General features: G+C 36.4%; 1 protein-coding gene and 1 non-coding gene across 10 annotated transcripts in view; both read left to right on the top strand.

Moving 5' to 3' along the window:
- The window catches only part of spdi (sperm antigen with calponin homology and coiled-coil domains split discs), a 94,674-nt gene that overhangs the window by 18,550 nt on the left and 49,793 nt on the right, over positions 1-26,331 (top strand). For 4 of the 9 annotated variants that reach the window (XM_074091951.1, XM_074091953.1, XM_074091954.1 and 1 more), the window contains exons 3-5: positions 22,309-22,364; positions 22,673-22,857; positions 23,300-23,672. In XM_074091951.1, coding sequence (XP_073948052.1) covers positions 22,321-22,364; positions 22,673-22,857; positions 23,300-23,672 — 602 coding nt within the window. In that variant the 5' untranslated portion in view covers positions 22,309-22,320. Of the gene's footprint in view, positions 1-5,285; positions 5,508-18,926; positions 18,977-22,078; positions 22,124-22,308; positions 22,365-22,672; positions 22,858-23,299; positions 23,673-26,331 lie in introns of those variants that run through there. The other 5 variants (XM_074091956.1, XM_074091957.1, XM_074091949.1 and 2 more) reach the window with 5 other exon arrangements.
- Positions 22,567-22,638, top strand: TRNAC-GCA (transfer RNA cysteine (anticodon GCA)). The gene has a single exon. It is a non-coding gene; the product is annotated as a tRNA-Cys (tRNA).

Raw genomic sequence — 26,331 nt, 5'->3', positions numbered from 1 at the left:
ATACTCAAAACTAGGCACTAAAAGTTGTCCATGTGAAATTGGCAATTTTGGTGGTAAATATTGAAGATGTTTTTGTGGTCGAACGAAACGCAATAAGACCAACAAACGTGTGTTAACCTGTGCGTTTAGTTCCGCTCCTGCACTGAGCGATGACACATGTGCCATATCTTGCTGGATCTGTCCGCCAAGCACGTAAGTATCTAATTTTGGTGTGTTAAAATACTTTTTAATGCAATTTTGGTGGTGTATGTAACTAATGACTTAGCAATACTTGTTTTTGTATGAAGTATATGCGAGGCATGTTAAAAGTTTCCTTTTTAAAATATTAAGTTAAATTGGAAGTGAATGATACGGTTTTTTTTAATAATTTTTTTATGCACTTTTTCTAATTTTGGTGGTTTTGGTGGTAATTTGAAGCCCATCCACATAATTATAATTTCATTTTTAAGCCTTTTACATTTAAAACTTTGCATTTACAACATATTTGACTCAATGCACTTATTTCAAGTAAAATATAAACACTTAGATACCTACTTTACTATAAAACTAAATTATAAAATATCACTATTTGTAATAATACCTCGTTGAGTTTCTTGCCGGATTCTTCTCAGCAGAGGTTTTTCTGAACCGGTGGTAGATTTTTTTTGACATTCATAAGTGCTTGTTATAGCCTAAATTGAATAAAGATATTTTGACTTTGACTTTTGACTTTGAAAACTTAATTTATTTTTTTAGAATGGCTAACCGGAAGAAAAAACAATCAAGAGAAGAAGTCCTCGAAAAGAATAGTACGTTGTGTCTTAAGGGCGATAAACAAGGAATTACGAACGAGAGTCTATTAGAAGCCCGAAGTCGAAGACTGAGCTTTAGTTAGTCGATGTTCGTAATTCTAGTACCGCCCGTGCGACATACAATGTTTTTCATCACATTTGCGAGTAAAATTGTATATTTGTAAAAGAAAAACTAATATTTTTTTAAAAATTGCCGCTCTTGGCAGCGCCAGCCTCCGCGCCGCCCTCCCCCCCCCCCAGCCTGACCATGCGCCCGACGTGCTCCTGCACGCCAGCACGACCAGCACGCCATGCAGTATCACACTCATTTACCGACCTTGGGCTTCATGACAAGAAAATTAGTACCGGCAATGACTCATTTACCGACCACGGTTTCATGACAAGCACATTAAGGTCGAGGGTTTTATTTGGGGGGTTGCAACCATGGTAGCCTGCACGTTACGACACTGTTTCAGAGCAAGCGTGATGAAAATATAATTGCATTATCATCGACTTCGGGCTTCTAATAGACTCTCGTTCGTAATTCCTTATTTACCGCCCTTAAGACACAATGTACTATTTTGTTACTACGAGTTAAACATTGTATTTTCGTAGAGATTTTGGTACAATTAAAACGATTAATAAAACATTTATTTTCTTTTTATATCCAGCAGACAATTTGATCAAGAAAAATATTTTTTACCTTGAATTAGCACAAGTATCTAATTTTGGTGTAGATGTGCAATTTTGGTGGCCAATATATCTAATTTTGGTGGGTACAAGCAATTTTGGTGGTAATCAAATTACTAAAATCATAATATCTCCAAAACTACTATGTATAATGAAGGGCCATTACGACACAATATTTATTATGACTTGTAACGTATTGTTGATATATCATTTTGACTCGGACAACAAAAATAAAAAAGCCACCAAAATTAGGTAAATTTCAAGCTTGTTGAAATTCACCCTTGTAACTCTTATGAATACAACTAAGAAATATCGCAAGGAAACTCGCTTTCAGGTAATAAAACTGCATAGAAATCTGCCTATGCGTTTCAGTGATACGATGCCACAGGCAGTCAGACAGACATTGGTTTCAAACTTATAACACCCTCTAGCTATCTAAATACATGAAGTCATTTCTAACCCCTGCCCGACATAATAATAAATATCATGGTCATGGGACACTTGACACTAATTGACCTAGTCCCAAACGAAGCAAAGCTTGTACTATGGGTACTAGACAACGGATAAACATACTTACGAGTATATAGATAAATACATACTTAAATACATATTAAACATCCAAGACCCGAGAACAAACAATACAATACAATACAATAACTCTTTATTGCACACCAACACAGTAAGCAGTACAGAAAACACAAGTAAAAATTCGTATTATTCATACAAACATCTGCCCCGGCCGGGATTCGAACCCGGGCGGGACCTCAAGCTTCGTAGTCAGGTTCTCTAACCACTTAGCCATCAGGTCGTCCACATAAAAAGAGGGGTGTTATTTTAACGCCAATGCCTTTCTCTGTGTATCGTAGCTTTCTTAGTTTCTTGGGATCAATGGTCCAAGCCCTCTCATTCTGAGCTTGTGCCTACCAGTGGCACGTATGGCTGGGATGATGATGATGACAATCAGATGTAGATGCCACGCCCACAGCTGCGTAGGCGCACTATCGCTGTGCAATCCTCAGTTGCATAACTGCATCGATGATGTATGTGGGTGGTAGTAGTAACGAAGTTTTTTTTTGTTAGAGTTACTTAAGAGCGTTTATATCTGCTGAGCTGGCAACGTTGCAGTTTTGTTACTTTTTCTCGATTATTCCATAAAAATTGAAGAAAATTAAAAATGTTGTCTGATAGAACATTAATTCGTTTTTAAAGAATATAAAAGTCTATCACGAATAGGTAATTATTGGAGTAAACACATTAACTTATATATTAAAAAGTGTTCTATCAGACAACATTTTTAATTTTAATTTTTAATTTTTATGGAATAATCGAGAAAAACTAACGAAACTGCAACGTTGCCAGTTCAACAGTAATAAACGCTCTTTACTCTAACATTAGTGAAGATTATTAGGAATAGTAGATTTAGTAGGATTCTAGTTGAAGTGAAATCTATGATTCTTTTGGACTCATCAATCTCATCATCATCATACCAGTTGTAGGACGTCCACTGTTGGCTATAGGCTTCCCCCTTGGACCTCCACCTCCAGGTGCTTCGGTTGGAAGTGGCCTACATCCACCGTGAACCCATGATCATCCGTCCATCTCTTTGGTGGGCATCTACGCTACGTTTTATTTACTTATTAGTTAGGTGTACAATTACATATCGCAAACAAACAGCACAACTTAAATCTTACAAGAATAAAATGAAAATTTACAGCATTTATACTCACCGTAATTACTCGCGTTTTATTGTTATTTATTTTTCTCGCGTGTCCTCTGAGAATGTCTGAGTTAAACTAAAACCTCGTTAAAGTAGTTGCTACCATACCATGACTTAACTAATTTTATAGTATGGTTCGCAAAGTGCAACCTGCCGAAATACGAAACTCGTTGCAGGTACTTACCACTCAAGCTTATCACACCCACTTGCTGCGTAAGGCGGTGGCCAGTGATATTACTGAGCGTGTACGAAGCGTTTGATTGCTGAGTAACCGTAGCACATTTTCACAGTAAGATTATCGTTGCCAACGTCCATACCACGTTGAAAACACCGGTTCTTGTCTGATCACTGAAGTTAAGCAACGTCGCGCGCAGACATTATGGCGTCTATTGATTGATGGCCATAATATTGTAATTCCGATCGTTTGTCATGTCATGCATGACACAGTCTTCAATTGGCATAAGGTAGTTCATTTTTTAAATAATTTATTCTAAATTAAACTAATTTTATGTACAGCAAATTAAGTATTGAACCTTGGCTCGATAATTAATTTTCAATGAATTAATAGAGATCGCTAATTTTTTGGGTTTTGTTCATTAGGTATTAGGTATAACGAAGTCAGCCAATTAGTCCAAAAACAAATGAAGGGTCCACGGAAAGAACGTGCCATGCCTATAATCACCTTTTTTTGGAAAATTTAGACTTTAATCTCAAAATGTAGAGCTCGCAAAATACTATAACTTAGGTACCTACATACCATTGAATTAAATAGGCCATTCTAATTTTACTGTGCACCTGTCTAATTACCGTACCGCTTTAAAAAAAATGAATTTTTGCACTTTAAAGTTGAATATTCTGCAAACAAACACATCACTGAATCGAAAAATCATTTTAGCAACCCCCTAATGATTTTAAACACAGATTACTAATATGTAGCTAGCTGTTTTAAAAGATCTATCCAACGATACCCCATACTACAAGGTTGGATGAGAAAAAAAAATCACCCCCCTTTACGTCTATGGGAGCTACTCTAAAAAAATGTTTTTGAATTTTTTTATTGTACTATTTTGTCGGCATAGTTTAGGTACATGTATATGCGTGCAAAATTACAGCTTTCTAGCATTGATAGTCCCTGAGCAAAGCCGCGGACGGACAGACAGACAGATATGGTGAAACTATAAGGGTTCCGTTTTTGCCATTTTGGCTACGGAACCCTAAAAAGGACGGCTGCCATTTACATTTATCTGTGCACTCAATTCTAATTACCGTGTCACTAGTGCGGTAAAAAAGCGGTACGGTAATTGGACAGGTGTACAATAAAATGAGAATGGCCGAAATAACCTGAAAACAATATAATACTCATATATTTTATTAACTTTTAAATAAATGGTAAACATAGAATTGTTCGTGATGACTAACTTTCAAACCGCTATAACTCAAAAAGTTGCTTAAGCAACTATGACTCGACACGTTTTTTTCGTGGACCTTTCCTTTTTTCTGTCTGTTTCCAAAGGTTGTCTGAAAGACATCGCCTGTAGTTACAAGGTCGCCGTTAAATGTACTAATACGGTATTTGACTATTTTGTATATGTTTTATAAATTAAAACTACACAATGCCTGTTATAGAATAGAAAAACAATTTTTAAGCTACCTTTACAAATAACAAAGTTATAAAGGTTTGAAATTCAAGATTAGACAGAGAAAGACATACTGGCATGTGACGTCACACGCCAGTACCTACCGCCATACTTGCTGCATAGAGAAAAGCGTTTGAGAAAGAGACAGGTATATAGATTTTTCAAAAAATCACTATAAATCCAATTTTCAACCGATTTAAATTTTCTCTTCGCTAAACACTATCTGTTTATCTATATTTTCATAATAATATTAAGATATGGCAAAATCTGGAGTTGTCAAATACCGTATTGTTCGTGTCATCCACCCCTCCGCCTACTCCATCAAATTCTGCAAGAACCACAGGCCAAGGCCCATCCAAACATCCTCGGACTGTCAACCTTTTTCCAAAACCTTCGCCAGCTTTGCCGCTCCGCCTCTCTAAGCCCACGTCTCATTGACGCAACTCCATTTCGACTCCTGCGCCGGTTTAGTACGCATCGCGGGAGTGACGCGTCCGGTAACGCACCGCACGTGATAAAAAATAGCAATTGTTATCAGTGGACAGTGATAGCGATAACGCAGTCGTTTACCTCTCGTGTGTGCTAACGGTTATTCAGTGATTTGTGATTAACCGTTTTTTTATTTACTGTGATTTGTGAATAACTGAAATTTTTAAATTTGGAATACCAAGGCTGCCTTTGAGTGGGATAGAGGTGTGTTTGTTTACTTTAATAACCAAAAAAAATAGGGGCCTCGTGAATTTTATTAGTTAAACGAAAACACTTTTTTTTTTTTTTATAACACTCCTTGTTAAAAAAAATGGTTTTGTTAATTCAACACATATTTTTCGTTCAATTAAATATATTCAGATAAAAATGCAAACAAATGTTCATTTAGTTTTATCTAAAACTCAAGTGGCCATAGTTTTCTTTTGACCAGTGTATAATTTCAGTGACAGAGTCAAATATGTGATCTATCTATTAAATACTGCCGTTAAAATAATTTTTCACCATTAAAAAAATCAGACAGAAAATATTTTTTTACCAAAATAAATAATTTGATTACCTAATTTACTTACGATACCGAAAATATTTAATTTTATGAAGTAGTGAAAAATTGACAAACTAACTTAACTTTTTCATACTAATTAGCAACTCGTTATCAAACCTAACGGTTTCCTGTACCGATTAGAACTTATAACTAACATATTGTTACCGAATTTAACCTTAAGTTCTAATTAATTATACAGTTGAGGAAACTGAATCGTGTGCCAGAGTGAGACCTTTTCACAATAAATTTCGCTACTACTTACATGATTTCTTTGGCAGATAGCTATATGGATGTCAATGACAACAGTACAACAACTGGGGACAACTTAGGTTCCACCCTGTACCACTACCATGAGTTTATAGTAACCGTACTCGATAGCGACGGCGTAAATTATTTAATTTTGTAGAGGCGCTGTACAATTTTCCATACAAATAATTTACGCCGTCGCTATCGAGTACGGTCACTGTAAACTCATGGTAGTGCTACTGTTTGTTACAATGAGGGCTATCGCCTATGAATTCGCCTCTAGAGGCGCTAGTGTAGCGTGAGGTCTCCGAAATGTCAAATCTTATAGTTTTTGGGTGAGCTACGCGGGTTTATTTATAATTAGAATAATTTTGTAAATATTTTGCATACCTAAAATTAATTATGGCAATTATGCGATAAAGGGCAATGAATGTGTGTTTTAGAACAGTTTTCTCTTTCGAAAACTTTTGTCCTCCCTTTTTTCCGAACAAAACGGGACTAAGCAAGACTGTGGTTGCTCGATATATTTATGGTACGGTTTTAAGATGTATTAAATATGATTTAAATCTAAACTTTGTTTGCACGCCCGTAATAACAGACTTTGAAAGCCACACTTAAAAACCTCACGCAACAGTGGCGCCATCTAGTAAGACAAAAAACGATAGCCCTCATTCAGTATCTGTGACCGTCTACTATAAAAAATACTTTGCAGCCTGTGTTTGCAGCTTTTTATACATCTCTCTACAAATAACATGGATAACAGAAGATTATCCACTTATCAATAACTTAGATATGAATGTTGAGAATTAGTGATTCATATGCCTTTTGCGTTTATATTGTCATAGACATGAAACCTGATACAGATATAGTGAGTAATGTTTTGCCATCGTATTTTGTCGGAAAAGTTCGTATCGTTCGTGCTTTCTCAACTAGCTTACTGAAGTTTACTGAAGCTAATTGAGAAAGAACGTAGTATCACAGTTCTGTTATCACACAAAATACGATGGAAAAACATTGGAATTGTTCTGTTTATTTTATACCACACGTAAATCTAAGCTACTTGAACACCTTACCGGCCTGCAAATTCATTGAACCCACTATTGAGGTTTATGGAGTCATTACTAAAATATTGCAAAACGTATATATCTATAACCCAGGTAAACAAAAAACAAAGGAAACGCAATATTATAAAGATATGTTGTCACTACAAAAATATTGCTATAAAACTAAAACCTCTAATATTCAGAGATATTTACAAATTTGTACGGAGCTCTCGGTGCGCGAGTACTACTCGCACTTGACCAGTTTTTGGTATATGATAACATCGATTACTTTGTTGAAACGCTGACGATTTCAAATTACTGGGAGATTCTATTTTGATACACAGTTAAAAAATTGCGCAACTAATATTATGCGAAAAAATAAACTTGTTTCGTACATAATAATATACCTAACACTATCATAAATTACTTAATCATTTCTAACCAGGGTAACCCATAAAGTTGCATCTCAGAGCAGTTATAACAGGAGATGGCGACACGCGCTTTCTCATCTGCCAAAAATATGCCAAGTTTGTCGCCGTGAAATGAGTGTCAAGGTCTAGTTTGTGTATCATTTTGTTCGGGAAGATCATTTAAAATAAATTCTAAATATTTCAGCTGAACGTTAACGAACCTGACTGAACGCCCCTGTAAGGTTTTCAGGTGGATAAACTTTGAATCTGTAGTAACTAAACGATTTGACATATTAAAAATGTCAAATTATTATTTTAAATATAAACTGAAACGAATTAAATATTAAAACAAAATAAAATTAACCTAAACTTATAATATAACCTACAAAGTAAGACCTAAACTACAACCTAAAAACCACCATTCCGCGTCGTACCCGGGTCAAAGGTGTCCATAATGCCAGCCGCATTTCCCCGCTGTATGGCCAGCGCCACCTGCTGAACCCCAATACATTACGAATAATTTGACATTTTTAATTAATTATTAGATAGATACATACTTAAATACATATTTGACATATTTATTTATTTCTAATAAACATTACATCTATAAGAATAAGAATAAGAATAAGAAACGTTTATTGTTCAAAACCGTGTACAAATTATGTTAACATTTATGCATGAGAAGTTTCAACAGATCATTACAGTTACCCAATACGATAGAGTAGCAAGCACCTTATATATTTATGTTTTGTCGGATACTTCAGCATTGTATCGCTGCACGTTTCCTCGTAATAAAATCCGCAATTAATTAATTTCCTAGTGTTTTTACTTATTTAGAGTGTTCCGTAAGTTTCAAACAACACAGAATCAAAAATTCTGATGATAAGCTAAGTCCGAACATTAACGATCTTAAGAAACTTTTCGCATCGATTTTTTTTATCCACCCAGCAGTTAATCGTTGTGTAAATGAATTACATTTTATTTTGTCGTAATAATCATAAAAAGATCGTAGGTAACCAAAATTCCGCTGGAAAATCTTTGGAGAGGTTAGATTAGTTGGACTGAAGTCTAACCGTTTGCTGGAATTTTCCGAAAAAAAATTAAAATACCTTGTATAAATACAATCTAAAGGCAAATCTTGTCATAAATAGCTACTTCATGTACGTAGAGTGGCGCAGACTGTCAAAGTAGTAATTTATCATCAGAGGAAACAAGAAATCCGGTCCGGCCTTGAGCAGAGATAGTGATCGGTAGTTTAGTTTGTGGAAGATTGATATTTTAAAACTTCGGATTATCTAACATTAAGAACTTGTTGAATTCTAAAAGGTTAGGGTCTTTGATCTGTTCAGTTAGCTAGTTATAGCTGGTTGTTGAAGTATACTGAGCGACAAAAAATCTGGCCCTCCAATGTATATATGCAGTACAGTAGTAGGCAAATTTGTATGTAGAGTGGGCCAAATTTTGTGCCGCTGAGTATAAACAAATGAAATGAAAATTAAATGAAATTTATTTAAGAGAAAAAACCGGCCAAGTGCGAGTCGGACTCGCGAACGAAGGGTTCCGTACCATCTATAATAAACCATTCACTAGTCATTAGCAAAAAACGGCAAAAAATCACGTTAGTTGTATGAGAGCCCCCTGACATTATATTGATTTTATTTTGTTGTTATAGCGCCAACTTATACATAATTTGTGGAAATTTCAACTGTCTAACTATCACGATTCATGAGATACAGCCTTGTGACAGACGGACAGACACAGACGAACGGACAGCGAAGTCTTAGGTCCTAAAAATTACAAATTTCATGTTCAGTGGGTGCCAAACTAGGCAGAGCTGTATACATTGAGAGCTGGAGTAATAAAATTGACAATAACTATTAATGATTATTGTTTATGTTAAAAGATATAAATGCTGTAGTAGTACAAGCCTTCCATATTTGTAACTAGCCGCTACCCGCGACTTCGTCCGCGTAGAATTCGGTTTTCCTATTCGAGCAGGACGTATACACGAAAATGAGGCGGTAGAAAGGCTCGATGACGGAAACTTATATGCAACAGTGGCGTAGCTAGGTAACTAAAGGCCTTGGGGTAAAAAATAAACTAGGGCCCCAACTAAACTATTTAAAATCGTATGTTACGTGTTCGTCGTGTTCCGAATTCGACGTACTCCAGATTTGTCATTTATAGTTTGTAAGTCAAGAGTCCGAGGGGCCCCCTGAGCTTGGGGCCCCGGGGCACTGCCCCGTCTAGCCCTCCGGTAGCTACGCCACTGCACTGCACATAATGCAAATTTCAGAATGACCAATTAACACCTTGTATAGTAGGTACTATAGTGGACGGATGGTCCACTATCCTTACTAAACTCTACTTCCAATTAAAAACACGTCTTTATATTATTTTCATGTGTATTTCCAAATAACTCGCTACGTTGGCAGCTCGGATACCAGTCTTCTCTTTAACACCCTTGCGTCCGTTCAATATTATTATTCAAAAATGGAACTATGCTGCCAGTCTCAAATGTACGTACGCAAGAAGTTAGAGGTACGGTGCTACAGGCATTTATATCTTTCGTTATCAACAAAACGATTTATTTTAATACACAGACGGCGAAATCTTTGTCCTGTATCGCCCAATTGCCGCACTTAACTTGCGTATTTATAAAAGCTTAAAAAAAGTATTTTTATCGAACAATAAGTAAATTTGTACAGATAGCAATAACAACTAAACGAAATGCTTTTAAAACAGTTATATTGGATTAAATTACACGTGTTTTATTAGGGCTGGTTGTTCATTTATCTGCGTTATTGAACAGAATAAAATGTAAACAAATATTGCACACGTGTTACATAGACTTTAAGTGAAATATTATTTTATGTTGGTAACTTAAAAATTGTTACTCTATTCAATAACAGGCATTGTGAAGTTTTAAAAAATAGTCAAGTACCGTTAAAAATAAAGTTGTGTTAAATACTTGTGATGTATAAATATCATTTAATAATATTGTAAATCTGTTTAAAAAAAATACCTCGTTGAGTTTCTTGCCGGATTCTTCTCAACAGAGGTTTTTCCGAACCGGTGGTAGATTTTTTTGACATTCATAAGTGCTTGTTATAGCCTAAATTGAATAAATAAATTTTGACTTTGACTTTGACTTTGACCGTATTGTTCACGAGTCTTCGATATTACCATCAGGTGACCCGCCGCCTGCTCGTTTTCCAGTTATTTGATAAAAATGAAAAAATATACTCATACAAAGATGTATTTAAGTATGTAGGTATAGCAACAAAATCTAAGTAACCAAAAGTACCCATAGACACATAGAACTAGTTTTATATATCGACGCTTGAAAGGAGAAATTGACTAAGCGACATTTTTTTAGGTTCTCCATAATTTTATTTTGCCATAAAGTAATTTATTTCTGAAATAGTATTTTCTTCAGAATTGATATTAAAGTAACCTAACCTAACCTACTGCATTCTATAAGATGACATTTAAAAAAATCCTGAAAACAGCACGGTTCTATACATGTTCTATATGTTTTATGGCAAACGTTGGTATGGCAAGTGAAATTCGGGCAAGTAAAGGTATACGATTTTTTTAATATAGTGAATTGTATAAGTACATGTTATTTTACTGATTCCAAAAATGTATTATATAATTCACTACCTTAAAAAAATGTCGCTTAGTCAATTTCTCCTTTTAAGCGTCGATATGTAGTTTTGGGCCATTTAAAATACTTGACACCTGTGAAACATTTCTCCTAAGCTTTGCCAATCTGGCTCGAAGGCAACTCGATGCGTGGGCCATTGCAAAACCCGCGAGCCTATCGCTCTAGATACCACCGGATGTTCACATGCAGCCAGTTTATATATGTATGTCTTGCTTAACCAAATACTGCCGATACGTACCGAGTTGTATCTATGTTCCACTGCAGGATACAGGCCTCCTCTCAGAACGAGAGATCTTGGGCCGTGGTTCGGATTGGGAACTTCACGATGTCTTTCTTATAACTGTGAAAGTTTATGTATGAGTGTGTGTGTGTGTGTTTGTTACTCCTTCACGCTGAAACGGCTGGGTGGATTTAGATGAAATTTGTTATACATATAGATAGCTCGACGTTTGGAATAACACAGGCTACTTTTGATTCCGATATAATGTAACCGTAGTTTTTAAGCTTAAGTAAATGCAAGTACGAGTACGTAGGATATCTTACTTTTTAGTTGCCTAATAGAATTAGATAACATTATTATAAATGTGGCCATACCCTACCAGGGTGCATAATATTGTAAGACTTATTAGAATAAGGCCTTATGTATTTTATGTTTTTTGCCAAATAAAAATTCTCACGGTATAAGGTAAAATCTCGAAATAACAACCGCTGGACATAGAGTCATGAAATTTGTCACTGTTATTTATACTTAATGCAATTTCAATAAAAATCACGACATATTTTTTGGGAATTCCTACTTACGGGAATTTAGTTAAATCCCGGTATTTTTATTTTAACTGCTATATCTAATTATTTACGCGTGTGAAGCCGCGGCTAGACGCTAGTAATTTTATACTTTAAAACTTTATTAACATAGAGTTGTTTTAAATACGCGCCTATCCGGTTCAGAGGACCACTGAGCCAAAACAACCGTGTGAACGTTTGAGACAATGAATGTTTTCAGCTTATATTTTAGAGTCATCACTCATACAAGTTGAAGTTCTCATTCGGAGAGGAGGCCTGTGCCCTGCCAGGGCTACTACGAAACACGAAACTCGAAGTTCGTGTCGTGCGGTCCCTCTGACACATACTACTATTTAATACGAGAGGGACGGTACGATACGAACTTCGAGTTTCGAGTTTCGTAGTAGTCCTGCTGCAGTGAGATGTACCATCAGTCAAATATGTGATCTACCACCCTAACGTCTTGTTGGTAGTTCTGTTTAACATTCACATCCTCTAAGCAAGTCAAGGTACAATTTAACTGCATGCATTATTACATCGTTGCATCACACCGCACCAATTGCAATTCGCTCCAACAATTTGACTTTTATAGCTTTAAATAAACCACTATGTTATGAAAACCGGCTAAGTGCGTCGGGACTTGCGAAGCGTAGGGTTCTGTTGTCGTAGTTGGGCCAATCAACTTTTTTACGGACACTAATCCGTCCGCGACATTTTTCAAACAATTGCAGATTTTTGTAAGTAGACATGTTTTTTCTGTAAATTAAAAGATGGTGTACATGAATACAGCCATCCTACGCAAGTTCAACCTATTAAACCGTGAAATATCTTGTTGGAAGTACGATTTTTTGGTAACGCCAGAGACAATTTTGGTAACGCATGAGGCGCTAAAACTGTCGGTAAAATAGTTGATTGGCCCAGTTACTAATTACGATAAGTGGTCGAAATGACGGACGGACAACAAAGTGATCGTATTAGGGTTCCGTTTTTTCCTCTTGAGGTGCGGAATACTAAAAAATGATTTTCGCGAACCTGCAGTATTTTTTAAAGATCTTCAGTGATACCAACCTCACATGGAGTAGGCGAGAATACGATATTCTGTTCACCCCACTTTTTTGTCAAAACTTTATTTTACCAATTTGTCGGCGTGTTTATTATACTACATTTATGCCAAATTAAAATCACAGTGTACTAATATTAAGTCTCTAATCTTAGCTTAGAGTCTAAGCTAATAAGCCGCGGACAGACCGACCGATGGACATGCCGAAACAGGCCGCTTTTGCCATTTTGCCTTCTGAACTCTAAAACTCATTTTGCATTGCGTTGCTTGCATGTCAGCTTGCAATAATGTGTAAACGTTATAAAGGTGTTATTTAATTGAATTTTAGAGTAGCTTTCATTTGATACAAGAAATCAATGAAGTTCAGTTGAATGGAGAAAACCAACTTTACATTCATTCTCATTTCTCTGTGCGCCAGTCTAATTAAACGTGCAGCTTTTTTCGCACTAGTGACACGACACGGTAATGAGACTTGAATACACAAATGAACGTAAATGGCTACTATCCTTTTTGTCGTACCATGTCACTTTTGCAGGAAAATAAGTGAAACAGTAATTACTAAGACGCGTGCACAGATGACTAAGACAGGCCACTTTATATTCTCTTTGCCAGAAATATACAGGTGTACCTAATTTATTATCAAATGGATCACGGATATTTTCTCCAGCGCTTGAACCCAAATCAACTCCCTTACAAATATTATATCATCCCGTCATTCATTAGGTACATTGCATGCGTTACAATCTTACAATTTAATACCTTACCTACCTAAGCGGTGAAAAGAAAAACAAGACAGATTATTAGACATGGTGAAACTAAGGTGTCAGTTATTGCCCCTTTATCTACGAAACCCTAAACAAGGTGAAGTTTCTCTATTCCACTACGTTCTCTACAGCTACTCTACTAGTTATCTTATTCCTTCATTCTTTTCCTTTATTCAAAGCAAACGTGATAAAACGGCTTTCGCACAATCGCACCTACCGAAAGTTAACCTTGTGGGTACTCCACGTCTTATCTATCGTAAAGATTAGTCTATTTGGCCTTTAATGTTTACAATGAGTGGTACCTGTACTTACTACGCCAACCAATGGCTTTATTTTCAAGGCAATTTATAGTAGGTTAGGTACTCTTAAACGGAGCGTGGTAATGCCATTCACAAATCAGGGCTCGTATAGGCAGTGGTACGAGAATTGAAGTGAATGTTTGCACACAAGGAGAATGAATGAAATGAATGAGTAAATGTCAAAATCCTGCTGTCATTACACGACATGTTCTTGTGTACGTGACCTGAAATCTGGTGGCACTGCCTATACCGGGTGTGGCCTGTAATACGAACAAAAAATTAAAACATAGTCCTCGTCAAACTGAACAACATTACTTCAGCGACTTTTAAAAGTAATATGGTCTTTGAATTTTTGTTCTTTCATACAAATTAAATACTGCTATCAATGTACGCCATCCTAGAACACGACTGACGTCGCCTCTCACGCTACAAACATCAAACATTTCGCTTTACATTGCTTCTTCGAATAAACTTAAGTGTAATAAAAATTCGTAAACTAATTATTTTTTAAAGTAGCTGAACTAATGTTGTTCAGTTTGAGGACTGAGGAGTATGATCTATGTTTTCATTAGTTGCTCATATTACATGCCACACCCAGTATAATAGGGTGATACCTGGTCACAAGCAGAGAAATGATTCGATTTGCTAGCTATGTACATACCATCAACCAAATAAGTGGTCTATCAATTTTTAAACAAGTTCCTATCAAATGAATATTGTCGCCAAAGTCGAACTTTCAAGTTGACAGACACGTCTATTGGCATTATTGTTTTATGAGATGCAAACGATTATCAACTTTAGGGAGCTAGACCACAAATTTGGCTGATGACGACCTCATGTGGCATTTTGATCACTTCATAACTCTACAAAGCCGTTGTTACTTTCGACTTGTGTTACCTTTGTACCTGGTCTCCCCTACACTAATTTTAATCACTGTTAAATCTCCCCACCTCTTCTAGTATCACACTTGATATTCCAATATGGAAATCGCAATTATTTTGATCTTATAGAAACATACTAGTAAAAAACTTGCTTAAAAAAATTTACTTATGGGGAAACTGAGGAACTTTTGCTATTTCTCATTTTTAGTTCTGTTAAGTTATACATAATAGGTTCTCGAATGGCGTCCGCGGACCGGGAGACGAGCTGTCGGTAAGCCTCCAACAAGATGGAGCGACGACTTGGTTAAGATCGCGGGATCGCGGTGGATGCGGAAAGCACAAGATCGGTCTGAGTGGAGAGCCTTGGGGGAGGCCTATGTCCAGCAGTGGACGTCTTTCGGCTGACATGATGATGATGATGATGATGATACATAATATGATGTTCTCTCTATTCTAATCCTTTAGACAAGGGATTATGTTGTTGTTAGATATCAGCACATTTATGGACCTCTTGCAAGAGCTCCGACTGCTGAAATACAGGTTTACACCTAGTTTGGCAGCTGTGGCCCACTTTATTTACGATTTTATCTAGTTACTACATATATTAGTCTAAGATACTTGTGCTTTTTTATGGAAATAAAGAATTATTATTATTATACTGAATCGATGAGACTGCACACCGAAAACCATCCAATTTATCCAGTTAAAAAATTCTCTATTCAAAAAGAATGTATCAGACAAGTCTGCTAAAGGAAATTAGTAAAGTCTTATTTTGAAGTCTACCCTATATCCTTAACCTGTCCTCTCCCAGAGGCACAAATTTGTGCCCAAAATCCTTCGATCCTGTTATCCTGGTAGATGACAGATTAATCTTAGAATTGCAGTACAAGAAAGAAATTGTCCTTTACACCTACTAAATTAAATCAAACTCAAATATAATTCAATTATATTCGTATAGCGAATTAATTATGGCAGACAGAACGGACACATGAAGTCTTAATGGATCCGTATCTTTCCTCTTGGAGTATGCGGAAAACCCATTTCATAACATTTTGAAATAATGACGAAACCACGGTCCTCTAGGACCAAGGCCTAGGGCCAAGTTACTTCGAAATTCCAAATTATTACACCGTGTATGAGGGATCTTACACCTATTTTAAATACTTACCAATAGTGTGAGCAGGACAGGAAAATCGAACTTCGTGGTGTAAGGCCAGACATGTTTAATGGCGCCAACTAGTGTCTAGCCTCACCCCCATACACCCGAACGTGACTCAACACTCTGCCACCCTTCTGTGGGTTAAAGACCTATTCAGGGCCATTTTTGTGGCTGACAACATTAAAAACGTTAAGATTGTCATTCTGATCGATTGAAATAAGAATACGGTATTTGACAACTCCTGATTTTGCCATATCTTAATTTAATTATGAAAATATAGATATACAGAGAGTGTTTAGCGAAGAGAAAATTTAAATCGGTTGAAAATTCGATTTAAAGTGATTTTTTGAAAAATCTTTATACCAGTCTCTTTCTCAAACGCTTTTCTCTATGCAGCAAGTATGACGGTACTGGCGTGTCACGTCACATGCCAGTATGTCTTTCTCTATCTAATCTTGAATTTCAAACCTGTATAACTTTGTTATTTGTAAAGGTAGCTTAAAAATTGTTTTTCTATTCGATAACAGGAATTGTGTACTTTTAATTTATAAAACATATACAAAATAGTCAAATACCGTATTGTTTAGTCTAACTATACCTAGTGCCATCCACGAAGACGCGTGATTTTATCAAAATTAGACACACGCGTCATCGTGAATGACTCTACCTATAGCGGTTTATGGGGTTCGCGCGGGGTTTTCCAGTTGAATTGATATTCCTGAATTTTATTTGCACTGTATGAAGAAAACCCATGCGCAATTTAATCTTTAGACAGAGTAGTTGAGATTTCGCGATTTCCGTCGGAGTATCGGGATAAGGATAAAAAGAAGACCCTAGTTAGTTGTGTTTGGTATCTACCCGCGATAGTAAACTAGTATAATAATAATAATAAATAAATAAATAAATATCACGGGACAATTCACACCAATTGACCTAGTCCCAAAGTAAGCTTAGCAAAGCTTGTGTTATGGGTACTAAGCAACGGATAAATATAATTATATAGATATAGATACATACTTAAATACATATTAAACACCCAAGACCGAAAAACATTCGTATTTTTCATACAAATATCTGCCCCGACACGGGAATCGAACCCGGGACCTCAAGCTTCGTAGTCAGGTTTTCTAACCACTAGGCCATCTGGTCGTCTAGTATACTTAAACAAATAGTTTATATCCCGATAAACTTACGTAGTTTCCGCGAATTCTTTGACGACGCAAAATCGCGGGCCACAACTAGTGAATAATGATGATGATGATTGATCTCTGTTATCCCTCACTAGGGACATAGATCGTAAAGAGTTTTCCATTTGGCTCGATCTTACGCGGCTTCTTCCAGCCGGCTTCTCGGCTTACTGGCTCCGTCAGTCATTTGCCACAGTCTAACGTTTGAGATAGTCTGAGGTCAAAAAATTCCAAGGATACGCCTCAGGCATTTGTTAACAAACACCTTCAAACGATCCTTCAGTCCTTCCTTACAAAACATGTCGTCTCGCATCCGTACTAGAACAGACTTGACGTTGGAGTTAAACACTCTGATTGCTTACTAACTTACGGTCGTTTTTTCAACGAGGACATTTTGCTTTGAGAACCACCTCCTCTGAATTGGATCTTAGTACCTCGGGTTATTACGGTGGATATAATACTTGTAAATTATATTTACGAGTTAATATTTGAACGGGTGATACTTGCATAAATTATTAATGATATCATAGCAAAAAGGTTCAACGACTGGACCGTTTTTGTACGCTGCAAAGGGCGGAGTGTGGGTGGTTAGATTGGGGTGCAAGTAATAAGAGCCACGCTGTTTTAAGCCGTGTGGAAAAAGGCGGCACGGCACTCATCTCTTTAACAAAATAAATAAATAAATATCATGGGACACTTGACACCAAATTGACCTCGTATCGTGTCGTATTAGCCATAGTAATGGCTACTACGAGTAGGCAACGGATAAACATACTTATATAGATAAATACATACTTAAATACATATTAAACATCCAAGACCCGAGAACAAACATTCGTATTATTCATACAAATATTTGCTCCGGCCGGGAATCGAAGCCGGGACCTCAAGTTTCGTAGTCAGGTTCTCTAACCACTTGGCCATCCGGTCGTCACAGGGAGTATTAACTACTTTTCAAGGTAGGTACGAGTACTCGTTCATTTTATGAGGATATTCTGTTTCCGGAATTATAGAAATTCGAACGAAATATGAACGTTCGGAGTTTGAATACACTGTTCAATAATGCCACTCAAAAATACCACTCGAAATTGATTATTGATTGCTATAAAATATGTTTTGACGTTGATAAAATTAATTGACCATATACATGTACGTATGTAAACTCTTTATTGTACAAAATAAGTAAACAAAACAATTGACAAACAATGAGATATAATGTAAAAGGTGATATAATTAAATACGGACCACAGATTTTTTAATTCTCTACTTGTATTTAAATTTCAGCACAGTCTTATTACCATTTTTGAACTACCTATAACAAGGTGTTAATTTTTAAACTGAAATTTCAGATACCCCAACTATCCATTTTTTATTTTACTTAAGTTTATGCATATACATATTTTCAAATAACTACCATAGTTATTTCCAAAAACATTAATTATTAATTTGTTTTACTAAGTCAGTCCCGCTTCGCCGTTTGAAACTGACGCTATCGTCTTTGTCATTACACCAAAGAATAATTTTGCAAATTTTGTCGCTCCGAGTGCGATGTCATTTCGTTTTGGAGTGTTGTTTTGGACGCTGGACTCTCAGCTTTAATATGGGTGTCTTAGTAAGGAGGAAATCGAAGGTTAGTGAGAATAAGTGTAGGCAGTGTACAAATTGCAGTCCTGAGTTTAGGGTTTCCAATAAAAATGTGTTAAAATGTAATTTACATGTGTTAAGCCTACAGGTATATAAGATTTGTTAATAAAATACATTTTTTTTGCTGATTATAATGTTTATTTGCATTGACTATAGATACAGTCGAGTTCATCAACTTGTGAGCAAAATTTTGATCAAAAATATCTGAACACGACTCTATTGTTAACGACGTAGAAGCGTGTTCAGATATTTTTGATCAAATTTTTGCTCACAAGTTTATGAACTCGACTGTACATCCTGGCTGCGGAGACGATCGTAGTTGGACTACCAGAATCTCACCACCAGATTATTATTTTATCACTGAATTAACGTATGCCACAGCTTAATCCGTAGGCTTAATCGGATACCAGAAAGTGGTCGAATATTGTTTGCGAATTTTTATCCCAAAACTTACAAACTCGATAGGTACAGACCTAGTACCTACAGCTGTTTTTTAAGCAGCGGTTTGGTCGAACCTTTAAACAAAATTATATCCTTAAAAAAACTTTTCTAGGTATCAAACCTATCATATTATTTGCTGTAGAGTTTAAAATATCTTTGACTTTGTCATTGCTAGTTAACGTCAGCTGACGCTGTCAGTTCTCTGTTATTGTTTACATTACCTACTTATATATTAATTGGAGCATTAAAGATTGTACTTAGTTGTAGTAGGAATGACTGCCATGTGGTCTGGGGTTCGAAGACGACGGGAATATCAATTTGTGGTGGTAGGTAACACACGTTTTATGGCGGCAATTTGATGCTTCACTGCCGGCTAAGAGGATACTCAATACACAATAATATCAATATCATGGGAAACTTGACACCAATTGACCTAGTCCCAAACTAAGCACAGATTGTACTATGGATACTAGGCAACGGATAAACATACTTTATATCGATAAATACATATTAAACATCCAAAACCCGACAGCTTCGTAGTCAGCTTCTCTAACCACTTGGTCATATCAATCAACAATCCACAATGTATATGTTACAAAAACTTACTAAAATGTTAAAGATCGATGCGATTATCATAGGATCCTGTTGGGCACAATATTATATACTTAACATCGTTACATCTTCGGTTGCTATAAACCAGTGGTTCTTAACCGGTGGTCCACGGAGCCAGTCAAGTAGCGCTTGCAACCATTCATTCATTTACAATTTTACTTTTACCGTGTATTATTAACAGTAACAGTTGGTGGTCCATGGCAAGACAGAACTTTTGCCAAATGGTCCCTCCTAACTAAAAGGTTAAGAACCGCTGCTATAAACGCACATGTGCGTTCTTTACCGACAAATTGTGACAGCGGAATTTGCTGCACAGGGCGAAATGCATGAAACGCATGGTATATATTTATAAATACGTGTTGCTAGAAATCTTCGTATTTTGTGAGTCGGTCTTTGCCATCTTGTCGTTTTTACGTTGAGACCAAAAGAAGGGTTATTTTGTTTACCACTACGTTATGTGTACATATAGGTATACATATGTATTTGCAGTTTTATGTCCCGTCAAACAGCGTAAATGGCTTGGGACTGCGTTTCTTTTCTTGATATTTTATCGTTTCTTATTTTTTTATATATAAGAGGGGGAAAACGAGCATGTGGGTCACCTGATGGGAAGCATGGACAACTGTCAACACGAGGGGTATCACAGGTGCGTTGCCGGCCCTTTTAGGCCGATAGGCTCGTTTTTAGGGTTCCGGAGCCAAAATGGCAAAAACGAAACCCTTATAGTTTCGCCATGTCTGTCTGTCTGTCCGTCCGCGGCTTTGCTCAGGGACTATCAATGCTAGGATAGCTGTAATTTTGCACGGATGCGTATGTAAACTATGCTGAAAAATCTAAACGATAAAAAAAAAAAAAAAAAATCGTTAAAAATCGAGCGTCCCCCCCCTCTAAAATCTAAGCCGGTGGATGGAAAAATTTGAAAAAATTCAGAATGGCAGTAAGTATATCAAACTTTCAAAAAACTATAACGACTAAGTTTGATTGAGAATTATTGGTCCTTAGAAAAATATTACTTATTTTTTCGTAATGGCTACGGAACCCTATTTTGGGCGTGTCCGACACGCTCTTGGCCGGTTTTTAAAGATCCCTAAGTTGTGCTCCAGAAACACTGTCCCAGGAAGCTTCCATACTTTAGTCGTGCGTGGACGGTGCTAGATTACCAAACATCAAGGTGGTGAGGATGAAATGATTGACGCCTGCGCGAAGTACGGTAGTAAAAGCAAGCTGCAGGCAACAATCCGAACAATTCATCTGAACACTCCCCATTAATGATATATGCGGTACACGATGCAGAGAGATGCAACATCCCTCCGCATTGCCAGAGGATCAAGCTGGTCCTAGAGTGTTGCGGCTGCCGACAAATCTAGCAGCCCTACAATACAATACAAATATTCTTTATTGCACACCATAAAGCAGTACAAAAAACTTATGATATAAACACTTAGATTCAGGGTAGACAATAGGCGGTCTTATCGATTAAAAGCGATCTCTTCCAGACAACCATTTGGGTACAAGAAATTATGTGTTACAAAAATAGGTGGCGTGTCGTGGTCACATTTTTTATGAACGAGCTGTTGAATTTGACGACATTTTCAATAAATTGTTTAGATGTCCTGTATTTCTACTAGATAACCTGGAAACTGTAACAGATCTACCATATCGACGAAAATGTGCCCACGAAAATCATATGAAATAAACGCTAGTGACCCTAAAGCGAAAATAATATATATAATTTATAATAACATTCCGTATCTAAAAAATAGTTTTATTAATAAAAACATCACATAAGACAAATATTTATCAATTCATTAAATATATTCAGATAAAAAACGCAAACGTATTTCGTCACTGCCATGTGAAATCCTCGTAACACATTTTTTTAAAAAACGTCTCCATATTAAAAATCAATAGGCACTCAAATGGTAATTAATTATGTATATAAAAGCGTATGTACCTACCTACCTTTCTATACCACGATAAAGATATGACTATGGACTATGCGATATTTTTATAACAGTAGCTCATTATGATAAGGATTTGAGTGTGCACTTTGTTTAATAGATAGGTGATCAAAATAATGGTAAGAAAAAATTATTAAAATATTCATACACGTATTTAGAACATCAAGTAAGGTTTTTTTTAGAAAAAATGGCAATATTAACTGATGTGAAAAATAATAGTTTAAGTAGATGTTAGTTAGTTGTAAATTAGAAACTTTAAATATCAAATTGAATAAAATTATTTAAGTGGCCATTTTTGTTGCAGATAGAGGAGGTTATGCAGCAGAAGGCGCCAGGGGTGCCTAGTAATTCCGGGATCCAGTAAGTACAATAGTTTAAATTATTGTATTTAAATTTCAAATAATGTAAATTCAGCGTCGAAATACCTTGAGGGATTTATTTGTTAAAGACGTTTACAGCGCCATCTAGCTTGCACGTCTAACATTATTTAGTTAGCTTTAGAACATAGAGAGGGCGCGTTACTTATCAGAACGTGTACGCTATTTTCATCAATTCTCTCAGCGGGGATATAGCTCAGTGGTAGAGCATTCGACTGCAGATCGAGAGGTCCCCGGTTCAAACCCGGGTGTCCCCTTGTAACAACATTTTTGTTTTTCTTTTTTTTCTAGTTATCCTCAACGTAGTTCCAGTGCTGCAGTGACAAGGAAAGGCTTTTCGGCCAATTTCTTCAAAACTACATTCAGCTCTCGTGTTAAGGCGGTACCAACCGCCGGTTCGTCTTATTCAGTCGAAGAAACCACCAAAATAGGCAGCGCGGAGACTAAACCTGTAACTAGGAATAGACCTAGGACAGGTACGTGAAAAATAACTAATACATGGTGTTAAAAAAATCTTGTATGATAATTTAAGCCACATTTGGGTACAAGTGAAAAAAAATAATTGTAAAAGCAAAATAAGTTCCCAATCCGCACTGGGCCCGCGTGGGAACTATGGCCCAAGCCCTCTTGTTCTGAGAGGAGGCCTGTGCCCAGCAGTGGGACGTATATAGGCTGGGATGGATGGATATTATGTTAGTCACAATCACATTTTCGGATTTCAATGTTTTGCCACATATTTTGTCGTATTAGAACCATACCTAATATCAGTAACTTGATAATTATGAGTTAAACTATCATACAGGATTTTCTTAACACCACGTCTTTGATTATATACAACACAGACAGTTGTATACTTACAAATTTTTATTGAACAATAAGTCATTATGGACATTACATATGCTTAATTTTCAATTGTAGTACCCCCAACGGAATCAACATTAAAAAAATCGGTATTACGTTCGAAGAGTTCCAAACGCGTTGATAAGCCAACTGAACCAGAAAGGTCCATATCTCGAACGAGCCAGCTGACTCCGGACCCTGGAGGAGTAAAAAAGCAACACGATTTAAAAAGCCCTAATGTCGTCCTGCAAATAGTGAAACGATCACATGCACCAGCTAAACCATTGCCGAAAACACCAGACAAAACCGAAACTATCTTGCCACCATCTTTGAAACCTAAGGTTCCCGAAAAAACTAAGTCGAAAACTAGAACAATCAATAACAACAATGTTTGGAATAATGCTAATGATGCCAAAATTATTGGAAAGAAATTATCTGTACAGCCGATAAGGTAAGTTTTTATAATGTCGATATTACAACTTTAATGTGAGAAAACCGGCCAAGAGCGTGCCGGACACGCCCGAAATAGGGTTCCGTAGCCATTACGAAAAAAATAAATAATACTTTTCTAAGGGTTTCGTATTTTGTACGGAATATTCCAAGTTTATAGGTATATTTTATACCTGAGGCTGCTATTTACTTTTAAACTATTAATAATTCTCAAGAAAACATAACCGTTATAGTTTTCCTTGTAAGTTTGATATACTTACTAACATCATGAATTTTTTCAAAAATTTTTCCACCGGTTTAGATTTTAGAGGGGTGGGGGACGCTCGATTTTAATGAAAATTTGCACTTTAAAGTTGAATATTTTGCAAACAAATCACTGAATCGAAAAATTGTTGTAGCAACACCTAATGGTTTTAAAAGACCTTCCCAACGATACCCCACACTACAAGGTTGGATGAAAAAAAAAACACCCCCACTTTACGTCTATGGGACGTATACCAAAAAAAATTTTTTTTTAGTTTTTATTGTACCATTTTGTCGGCACTCGGCATAGTTTACATATAATATATATGCGTGCAAAATTACAGCTTTATAGCATTGTTAGTCCCTGAGCAAAGCCGCGGGCGAAACTATAAGGGTTCTGTTTTTGCCATTTTGGCTACGGAACCCGAAAAACGTTGATTGGTTGAGTAATAAATTTTCATTCGCGCCAAAATAATTACACCGGAAGCAAATGCCAGCACTAGTAGATTTAACTCAAATAAAAATACACTTAATTCCCACGTGGGAAGGTTAGTAATCACGCAAACCAGGTAACGGTGTTTACGCGCGGAATGTTCGCACGTGATTTGACTTCCATTTTTTTGCTGTTACGTTATCTCTGTCGCACTCGCGCACATTCCTTTCACTACCCTATTCAAAGCATCACTATTGCCGTCTTTGTCACATTCGTGGAATGTTGTCGTCACGATACTATGCGACCAAATTAGTTGTACGTTTAAGGTTAAATAGCGGGTAAAACTGTCGTGTGTTTTTAAGTTGATGGTGTCATAACTGAAATGGAAGATAGTGCTTTTTCGTTTGAGGTCCAGAGCAGGAAAGAAACAGCAACAGACATAGCAGTCTAGTTTGTTTGGCTCGGCTCGGTTGGGCCACGGATGCCATCCGGTCAGCCGGGTGTGTGGTGCTTTCTTTTCGAACTTTTAAAAAGTTACTTTAATTCCACGTAATGTTCACAAAATTAACTTAGTTTTAATCAGTGAGACATGTGTTTTAGTGTGTCGTTCAGTGTCAACGTGTGATTGGAATTAATTACGTGGTCTGTGGTTCGGAATACGGTGTCGGATTGAATTGAAGTTGTTATTTCGACTTGTTGCACTTAAAGTGGTGACTTGGTAGGAGATGCCCGTATAGCAATTCACGCAAGTCAGTGTGTCAGTCAAGCGATTTGTGAAAGTGACATGGAATGATTTTGCTGCTATGATCAGCCTTCAAGACGTACTTTACTTTTCTTTTGGGTTATTCTCCAACATGCAGTAGCTGTCAAGTCAATTAATAGTAATTGACTATGTAGGAATTTTAGCAGTTGATACGGTGTCCTTTTGTATAAATATTTTTTCTTTTTTAATACCCGTTTTATTTAGTAAGTACCTTCATGTCTAATAAAATAATAATTTAACTATGGGAAAGGATCGGTATATACAATGTTTATTTGTATGTACTATCATATTCATACCTCGTTTAAATGATACCTACAGGCGTAGTGATTGATGGGTGTGAAGTAGGTAGGTAGGTAGGTATAACAACAGCACTACACCTTTGACACTTCCCACTAAATCCTGAAAAAAAAAACATATTACAGTAAGGTAAACGTACGAGTGCTCGTCGCTGTCCCAATAGTTGGCATCTTCAATCTTATGTCATTAGCAATAGAGATGACAGCAGGGTGTCGACTATTGGGCACTAGCGTGTCGAGAACTCTGGCGTTTACCTTACTTAATCAAAAAACAAGAAGTTAAAAATAATAACATTAATAGCGAGGTTCAAATTTTAATTAAATGTGTCAAACTGTTACAAACTTAAGTAAAGTTAAAGTATACCTAAAATATACAAAAGTTTCAAAGAACGATAATATAATCTTTATTTGGATAATGGCTGTCATGTCAAAGGTTTCAGTGCCCTTAGTGTACGTTTTCGGTTACAAAATACGTCTCGATCCGCGTTCGCGTTAAAGTCTCAATTTTGTTGCAACAGAACAGCGCCTCTAGCGGAACGTTTGCGATGTTCGTGTATCCATACAAATTGAGATTTTAACGCTAACGCGATCGAGACGTATTTTTTAAACGAAAACTTACACTAAGGGTACAGATGCTCTAAACGTACCGTACTTTCTATATTCGAAGAAGAAGAATAGCTAATTATATCCACACAAAGAAAGTTGACCTAGTTGATAATGATTAAACTACAATTTAGTTGCAATTGCACATTTCGAAGACACAACACAAGTAAGCTGTAACTTACTAACACATATTTTTTTATTAACGCGTCACCTTCAATGTATTTAAGTATACATATTTAATACAAGTAATAACATACGTGGGTGGGCTGCAACACCTGGGTATTTAAACATGGTTACTCAACTCTTTTGTCGTTAAAAGAAT

The sequence above is a fragment of the Choristoneura fumiferana genome, chromosome 9, assembly GCF_025370935.1.
Source record: "Choristoneura fumiferana chromosome 9, NRCan_CFum_1, whole genome shotgun sequence".
Classification (NCBI taxonomy): Eukaryota; Metazoa; Arthropoda; class Insecta; order Lepidoptera; family Tortricidae; genus Choristoneura; species Choristoneura fumiferana.
Note: the sequence above shows the minus strand (reverse complement) of the source record. Positions and strands in the feature narration are given on the sequence as shown.